The sequence below is a fragment of the Macrosteles quadrilineatus genome, unplaced genomic scaffold (assembly GCF_028750875.1).
Source record: "Macrosteles quadrilineatus isolate MER2022 unplaced genomic scaffold, UCM_ALF_1.0 Scaffold_5__1_contigs__length_97177068, whole genome shotgun sequence".
Classification (NCBI taxonomy): Eukaryota; Metazoa; Arthropoda; class Insecta; order Hemiptera; family Cicadellidae; genus Macrosteles; species Macrosteles quadrilineatus.
In genome coordinates, this window is record NW_026542598.1 from 22,552,188 (window position 1) to 22,561,940 (window position 9,753).

The 9,753-nt window shown below is 37.4% G+C and overlaps 1 protein-coding gene across 1 annotated transcript in view; it reads left to right on the forward strand.

The window, feature by feature from the left end:
- The window catches only part of LOC128995473 (PHD finger protein rhinoceros-like), a 30,134-nt gene extending 21,992 nt beyond the window's left edge, over positions 1-8,142 (forward strand). The window contains exon 12 of the mRNA XM_054420492.1: positions 473-8,142. Coding sequence (XP_054276467.1) covers positions 473-7,243 — 6,771 coding nt within the window. The 3' untranslated portion in view covers positions 7,244-8,142. The remainder of the gene's footprint in view (positions 1-472) is intronic.
- Positions 8,143-9,753: the final 1,611 nt, after the last annotated feature.

A 9,753-nucleotide genomic window follows, 5' to 3' on the forward strand; every position in this document is an offset into this window, starting at 1 on the left:
TTTTTGTGTAAAATTATAAATTCATATACTTAAAAACATTAAGTAGAGAGAATGATAACAAGAGATTATACTAATACCTAACCTAAAAACATGTCTTATAAAAACACAGTGTTAACTTTGAAGATATTTCAAGCTACCTAATAAGTTGTTGATATCAAGTATTCAAATTCCATTAATGGTGAACCAAAATCCATTATTTGATTACTAATTCATCACAATCCATTCTCTACTCTACACTTTGTTTATCCTCTCTATACCACGTACATGTACAATCTATACTAATATGGTAAAATGGTTAGTTCATGGTACTAGAAACTGCCTGAAAAAAAGATTAACTAAATTTACATTATTTGTTATTTAATTTAAACTAAAAATTGATTCAATTATAAATTTAAGTCGTATGATGAACTTTTTACTTGTTATTGTTATACCTTATACCTTAAAGTTAATGCTAACTTAAATTAATTTTCAGGTTCGCAACCTGTGCTACATGGTTAGCAGACGAGAAAAGTTGTCCCGCTCTTTCTTCCGGCTCCGAGAACAGACATTCCACAAGCAAGTGTCAGTCCTTACGGAGCCAAGTTACACTCTCAGCAGCACAGAGTTGACAGCTGTAAAAGAAGCTAACCACGGGCCTTCCATATATGACAGGATGTATTCCCATGCTAACGCTCCAGAACTGAGCACCGACTTTGACACCGTCCTGGCAAGAATCGCTGGTATCGCTTCCCCTACACCTGAAGACAAAGGAAAACTCGACTTAAATGGGTTAGTCAAATTGAGTAAGTCAGATAATCCTTATAAGAAAATGTACTTTAACGGAGGCGTTGTACGTCGCAGAAGTATGTATGGAAGCATGTCCAGTGGAAGTGAAACCGACAGCAAGTTGAGGCTACATAGAATGGATATAGACAGCGCGGTCTCAAGTGGTGATGACAGAAAATCGAAGGTGAACATTGCAACGACCTCAAAGAAAAACTCATTAATGAACAAAGAAAAGAAATTGAGTAAGAAAAGAGCTGTGTCTCGTGCGGCTGTTGACTCTTCCACTGAAGACGAAGTGAGCACCAAATCCAAACCATCAAAAGCTAAATGGGAATCGCCTAGGAGCAAATCTCTAAGGCAGATGGAAAAAGAACTTACGGATAAGTCCGGACCGAGCGATGATAGTGATGAAATAATGACTGTTAAAACTAGTAGCAAGAAAGATTCCCAAAAAATCAGTGGAATTTATTCTGATAGCGATTCTGAACCCTCCGCTCTTGATGAAGACACAGCTCCCAGTGACTCACAACAACTTACGATGCGAACAAAGGCTGCAATGAAAGAGTTTTGTGCTGGTGGTCAGCAGAGTAAGAATAAACGAACTAAAAAAACAAGTTTGAGATTACAGAGGAATGAGAAGGATGACGTCAAAGATGAGAGTTCTGCAGATGAATACCAAAGAGAGAAAGAAAATATCAAAGTATCCAAGAAAAAGAGTTCTACTGAATCTACACCTACTGAGTTGATTGTCCCACAAAGACAAGCTGCCAAAAAGGCAACTGAAAGTATGCGTGGTAACCAAGTAAAAACTAAGCCTGATGTTGCTGCCCCAGACCAAGATTCTCCACCTAAAGATGTGTCTCCTAGTGAGGAATCTAAATTAAAAACTAATAAAAATAAAAACAAAGACAATAAAGATCTGAAAAATATTAAAGATGCTAAACTAAACAATGATGTGTATGAATTTGATAAAGAAACTGGTGATACTATTGATATTCTCGCTTATGTCCCTCAACGCCAAGCAGCTAAAAAAGCAGCTGAACACATGAAAAGTGGAAGAATACCAGGTTCACAGAAACAACCTTCAACACCAGATCCAGATATAGAAAACAAAGGGAAAGCACCAGACTCCTTAAAGAATAAGAAAGAAACAGACACTATCAAAACCAAAAAAGATGTTGAAAATGATAGAACTCAAAAACAATCAGTAAAATCTCCTGAGAAGAAAGGAAGACGAACATCCAAATCTTCCGTATCAACATCGTCTTCCTCAGGAAGCTCTTCGTCTGATTCTTGTACAACAACATCAAGTTCTGATAGTGAGGATACAGATTTAAGTCCAAAAAAGACAAATGATAAGAAAAGCTTATTTGAGCCACCTGTCCAGGTTAAAATTCACAGACAAGATAGTCAAGATAAAAAATCTAAATCTCCAGAAAAGAAGATTCAACCCAAAAAACCGGATACGCCCTTTCTTGACAAGGGACAGCAATCCGCTGAAAGCAGTTCTTCAACCCCTTCTAGTTCAGAATCAGACAATGACTCACCCACAAGGAGGACATTGTCACCCTCTCCAAAGAAATCTGCTGATACTGTCTTGCAAAGAAAGGCCTCTGAGGTTAAACCCCAAGAACAACAAAGAAACAAAGATGATTCCTCTACAAAGTTGGCTGCCTCAAAGAAACTCAGGAAAACGCCCGATAAGAAGCTTAAAACTTCCGACGGGCGGCCTGAGCTTCAATTTCAGCAGCCGCCTATTGAAAGAGAGGAATCAACCCGATCCAAAAGTAAACCTACATCACAAGATAGGAAGACTAGATCAAGTTCAAGTGATAGACTCAGACAACTTGAAGCCAAACATGGAGATACTTCTTTCAAAACCCATACCACAGTTACCAGTCTTAAAAGTCGAAGCAGGTCGAATACACCCCAAGGTGATGAAAAATCTTCAGTGGAAAGGACTTCTCGGTCGCCACAGAAAAAAGAACAGTCCAAGCGAGATAGAAGGGAGAGAAAATCAAGTGACATCACAGAGCATAGTCCGGAAAAGAAATCAGAAGAGTCTCGTGATGAAATCAGCAGGAAAGAGAAAAACAAGTCCCAACACATTACAACTGAGGGCCAGAAAATTAATAAGAAGGTAAGCTTACGAAATGAACACAATCCAAGCGCTGCTAAAAAACTTGATTTGGCTGATCAACAAAGTAAAAAGAATTCAGAAACATCTGAAAAGCTCACAACGAAAACAAAAGACAATCTTTTTGTCAAAAGAGATAATGACAGATTGGGGACTCATAATGATAAAAAGTATGCGGAAGAAAAAGCACATTTGAATATTTCTCAAGTAACACAGTCCTACCATAGTGATAAATTTGAAAAGACCGGTCAACAGAGATCACTTACGAGATCTCAAAAACAAAATGAAGATATTTCCAAAGATACTAATGAAGATAGCTCTGATGAATCTGATGGATCTTCAAGTTCAGAAGAAATTTGCATCGATGAAGTAGAAACAAAGACATCAGATAATATAGCAACCATTACAAAACTTACTGATGCAGAAGCGAGTAACAACAACATTAGAAATCTCAATAAAGAAAGGCACACTATTGATGAGATCAATGATGAACACATCCAAAATATTAAATCCAATACTCCATTTATTAAAGTCAGCCAAGATAAAGATAGTGCTAACATTTACTCTGTGGATGATTGTATAGGTCAAGCAGATATTGTCCTAAGTGATATTAATTTAAAACATCTAAGACCAGGCGAAAAAGAAGCGTATGATGGAGAACTACTTAATAGGCATCAATTTAAAAGAGATAACCATGATGCACATGAGTCCCAATTTACAAAAGGGGGTTCTACTTTTGAGAATGATTCGACATCAAGACACCACATTGTATCCAATCTTGGAAAAGATAAAAGTAATGACATTCATTCAGGTGACTTCCAAGTTGCAGATTCAGAAGCAGAACCAAAGAAGATAAGCTCAAGAAATTCATCTCTATCAGCTCCATCTTACCAACATCGCTCAATATTTTCACCTCAACAACAACCAAAAGATGCTGCTGTAGCTGATCTATTTGATTTTGGAAATGACATGCTAGCAGTAGATGAAACCGTCAATGATGATGGTTTTGGTTTGCCGCGAAATTCTGATGAAATTCTACGTGCTCAACCTTTGACCTTTTCTTTTTCAAATGACATTTTATTCAAAGAAGATTCAAAAGAAGACAGTGCCCGTGAAACTCTCAATCTTGTAGAAAAATTAAGATTAGAGTATGCCAAGAAAACAACCACCCAATCTGATTTGTCTGAGCCAATGACCCCTGGATCTGAGTTTGCTTCTGCACAACATGAAATTCCTGAAGATTCTAAGCAAGACTTGAATTTAGAGCCAATACCTCCTGAAACACCCAACCCTGTAGAAGCAGTTGAAAATGCAGACCCACCCAAAACTGAAATTGAGTGTTCAGTAAACGTAATAGAACCAATAGTCGAGCATCAGCCGAACATTGATATGGTATCTATGGACCAAAATATGATTCAACCCATTCATGACAAAAAACATGAAATCCCTCCACCTTATCATCAGGCAGATCCATACTCATACCAATCATGTGCAATGCCAATTGATGTTGACAAAGTTCCTGGACGAGACAAAGTAGATCGAAGCAACAGTGCACAAGCAGATGAGAGGTGGGTCCCTCCCAGTAATATTCCATCCCACCATTATGAGCCCATACCATCTCCTTATACTGATGTCCATGGAAGAAATAAATGGGCAGAAAGTGAAATTCTTCCTTCTAGACGCTCTTCTTCATCCTCAGCTTCCTCCACATCGTCTTCTTCCCATCGAGATGATGTGGATCCAGGGAAAAGAGAAGAACCATCCTACCATGATATACCTCCTCCGACTCCAAGTATACCTAATATGTTGCCTGAATTGGTGCAATACCCAACTCTACATACCATGGCATACGGTCCTTGTGCACTCCCAGACGGTCAGCCATATCATCCATACTCAGAGGCATCACAGTTTGTTGGTCCCGTGGGATTATTCCCTCCGCAAATGCCTTTCCCAGCTACAAACTTATATCCTTTTGCTGGAGCTTATCCTGGGGCGCATGGAATGCTGCCCAAAGTGGATGATACATTGCATATACCTCCAGCGCCTTGTGCTGCAGCATTTACATCCTCATCACATAACATGGCCCTAACTGCAGCAATGGTATCACCCAACCCACCTTTAACTCCGATGACGCCTTCCAACATTCATGAACCTCCAACACCTATGACTCCAGCACCATTTCCTGAACAATGCCGGCAAGTTCAACCAACTGAAGAATCTCCAGTTCAGAATATTGATTCTTATAACCATATTCCATCTGAAACTCAAGTCGAACAAGCACCACCTCCATCTCTTCCACCTCCACCACCTCCCCCTAAACCGGCCCCTGGTAAAAAGTCTCCTGCAAAACCAACTAGGTCTTCTGCAAGGGTTATTCAGCAACAGAAATCACCAGCAAAATCACCCGGAATATCACCGAGACAGTTAGAACCTCCCAAAACCCCTTCGAGAGTACGAGAGCCAGGCACCACCAGAGGTAGAGGGGGAAGAGGCAGCAGAGGAGGAGGAACCTCACGAGGTAGAGGAAGGGGTCGAGGTAGAGGAAGAGGTCAGATTCATCAACAGTACCACCATAATTCAGACCCGAATGCTATCCACAGTAAACTGGCAGGAACTGTGTATGACTTTGACTTTGATGATGACATCGATAATAGTTTGGAAAATCTGAGAGCGATGCGTGAGCGTAGACGTTCAACTGATATTCATGAAAGGAAATCATCTGATAGCTCATTTTTGTCAAGAGATTCTTCATCTTCTCCTAAATTTACTAGCCCTCATCACAATTCAAAACTTAAATCAAACTATTCAGCCGATGTTAGGGAACTCAAGCCTCCTACTCCTGTCAGTCGCCTGACTAACCACAATGAAGAGGAAAATGCATCAAGAGTGGGAATTGAAAACTTCCCTGATGTAGTACAACCTATGCTGCCAGGACCTGTAGATATGAGAACTTACAGTTCATACGAACAAACAAGTAGCAGCTTGTACCACGATAACCTCATCGGTGCTTTCTCATCTAACACTGCTGCTGAACATCAAGACTACAGCATAGACGATTTAGAACATCTAGCTCAATCTAACACTTCTCAGAACAAACCTCTGATTGAAAACAAAAAGGATGCTCAAGTACTTCCTCCGACTGACGCTCAAAATGAAATCACCACAAATATCGTAAGAGACCCAATGAACGACTCGCGCAATCAGCTAAAGGTAAAAATTAAAGGACCCTTCCTAGATGCCAACTATGCCTCAACTGTCGTGCCAGCTGCTCAACCTGTGTTGCCCCCGACCGCTCCAGACTCCAGTATATCATCTATGCCATCCTCCGTCAATGCCTCCGGACCATCCAACCTGAGACGGATGCGCAAGAAGGAACTCCTGAGGCAGTACTGGACACAAGAGAACATGGATGACCCAGCAGCTGCTGTAGCTACAGGTCAAACTGCCCCACCTACGGCCGCACCACCTCTCAGTAGAACAGTGATCACTATTCCGAAAGCCGTAGCATCTATGACTAGCATACCCACTCGTGAGGATTACAAGTTCTACAATGCCGGAATAGACACCAGCAACGATAAAAAACGCAGAAAAGATAAACCGTCCGATTTAGATTTTGATGAAGACACTGACAGGAGAAACAGCAATCTTTCTGTCGTGCCAGATAATCCTCATCCGTTCAAGAGAAGAGGCAGACAACCTAAAACAACAACTGTAACCACTCCCAAACTTAAGATCAAGTTTGGCACTACAAACTCTGTTGAATCCAGCGGTCCAGTGGCTCCAAGTAATGACGAGAAAAAGAATCTGAGAGAGAGGCCGCCAAAGAAGAGGTTGAGCAGTGTCCCGATGCCATCTGTGGAAGAATTAAAGAGAGAAAGTATGAAGTTTAGGAAAATGGTAATGGCCGACTTTGACGAAGAAGAGAAGCAAAAGAGCAAGGAGGTAGTCGGAAGTCGCAGGAAGAAGAAAGGAGATAAGAGTTTCACCGATGTTCCTAAAGTGAAAGTCATCACAGACGGAGAAACGCCCAAGTTGATCATTAAGCTCCCCAAGCGCAGTGACGACAGCGGCAGCGGGAGTGTACCTTCGCAACAGACAGTGGTCCCTAGTGATAGTCCACCTCCCCCCTCCCCCACCGCCGCCAGGACTAGTGAGTGTTCCGAGTTAGACAAAGTAAGGACGTCCAAAATAACTCCGATAAGGTTAAAATTTGCCCGGTGCGAAGAAGGTTACAAGATGAAGAAGGAGACTTTAGAACCTAGTAGTGAAGAGACACCTCCTGCAGTGCAGGCGCCGACCACGAGCACCCTCCCGCTCAGTCAAGACTGCGTGGTGAGGTGATGCTAGTGGCAATTTTAAGCAATTTAATAGGTTATATCAACGTTTTATTGTTTTGTTTTATCCGACAGTTTTATATACGTTGATAACTAGATGCGATCTGTTAACCTTCACTAAGTGATGGATTTACGGTTTACTCAAAGTGAGCCTGATGTGTACAGCCTTCGAATAAAGTATATAGCTACTGAAAAGTGATATGGATTTGTAAAATTGTACTTGTTATTATAATATTTATAAAACTGTGAATTACTAGGTCTGTCATGTAAAATTCCTCTTTTGTTTAAATGTATATTTGCACATTGTATGTAAATAAGGTTATGACGTTTTGACGAAAGTGCAAAGGAAAAATAGTGTACAAATGTCAATTACGATAGCTGTTTGTCTGTACTTTATGTAAATACTCTACGTGTCCTATTGTTTGTCGATTGTACATGAATGTGCTGTATTATTTGTACTATTTTTTAGAGTATTTTTTAATATATGTTTGTAAAAAATATAAATATGTCAAATAGATATATTACAGTCTTAAGTGTAATTTGTAAATGAATTGTAAGTAAAGTTTCAATTTAATATTAATATTATTTGTATGTACAGAGATTATATATTATTTTTCCTTTCACAATTTAATAATCCTTAGAAATTAATTGTTGGACAATGTAACTCTATTGATCTTTTGATGACTTGATATTTTGAAATTTGTTATAGTTGAAGGAAATAAAATAGGATTCATTCTATTATTCACTAATATATCCGAACAAAAGAAAATACAGGACATTTTGGGATACAACTGGGGCCACCAATTTGAAACAGTTCCTCCAGGAAATTTTTTAAAATACCAACCAAGAATGATATTTTATTTCAATAGTAATACCAACAAATGAAATTTACCGATTGAGTAACTCCTCGACAGTTAGTAATAGCAACTTATCTTTTACATATAAATTAACCATTAAAATGTTTATATTATACATTTGCACTGATCAAATTAAAATTTTTTTCATCATGGCCCTCAAAATTGAAAAAAATAACACTCAATTCTTTTTGACATACAAAGGACCTGTTTTAAAAAGCATTAAAATTGTAAAAACATTTCTTTTTATTATCTCAACATACTATTTATTTTTTAGAAGTTGTTTGGATGTTTGTAAAACATGAAATATAAAAAAATAGATCTGTAAAGGTTTTAGACCAATTCTACTAGTTTTTGTTTTCACTAATAAGTTTCACCTCTTTCCACTTGTAACGGATGAATTTAATTGGTTTAGAATAGTTGTTTTAACACCAAATGCTTGGTTTTAAACTAATAACAATCCAACGAACACGTCATCCAGATCATACTGTGTATTTATTTTAAAACTAAATTGAATGAATACTCCACTATACAAATTTGGTTGAATTTATTTGTTGATCCTATTATGAACTGTATTTCTTTTAACAAAAACTTTATTCAGTAAACTAACTGAAATTTTGACATTTGTTTCGGATGCAAAAATTAAGCTTTAGGACAACGTATGCTATATTAACTACTTGTTAAGCTGCCGTAGTATTATGTACAATTTGATTAATATATTTCAAATTTAGTTTCAAGTTAAATACTGGCTTACCATTGTAAAAAAGTATAACTGAACAATATTGTTATTTAAATTAATTCCCAAAATACACAACTTGCTTACTATATGATGCTGGATTATATTTTCTCCTTGCAGGTAGATGTCTAATGTTATGTTTTTAATCATTATTCTACCTGACACATACTTTAACTACCGTTGGGTAAGGAAATGATGTCCTTGAGTATTTTTAATTTAAACTTGGATATCTTGTGTTAAAGATTAATTTACAAATGAAATAAATTTGTGTGTGACTTCCAATAAAACATTTTTTTAATGTTATGTAAAAGTTTAATCCATCAATGAAAAGGTCTGAACAAAATTAACAAAAATAAAAAATAATATTTTTTTTTTTTTTGCAACTAAGGGCTAACAGAGGGGTTGTTTGGTGTTCAACAAAATAAGGACAAAGAATATAAGTGTGAAAAACTGTCATGGCGGATTGACATCTCTTTTAATCATAATGGTTGTAGATTTTTAAGATGTCTGAGCAAAGTTATTGATCTCCCACTCCCTTTAGAGGATTTAAATTGTGATACTACTGGCAGTTTAAGAAAGTAAATAATATTTTTGTGAAATTCGTCGGGATGTGCAAATTGTTTGAATGTATTTTTATCATATTTTTAAAAAGTTCTATTTATTCTGTGCCAATTATGTAGATGTTTTTTATGTCAAGCAGGTAATAAGTATCTGACTTTTTTTTAAATATAAGTAGTTATTAATTGTTGAACTAGCATGTTTTTACTTTTTTTGTTTTCCTTTTCCCTCTTAAAGTATATAATCTTATGTGTATTAAAGAAATACTCAAGTTGGTTTGGTTATTCATTTAGTTTCAATCAAAACTTATATTAATAAGATTTACATAAATTACTCCTGTCCCAAATGAAAAATTTTGCTCAAACAATG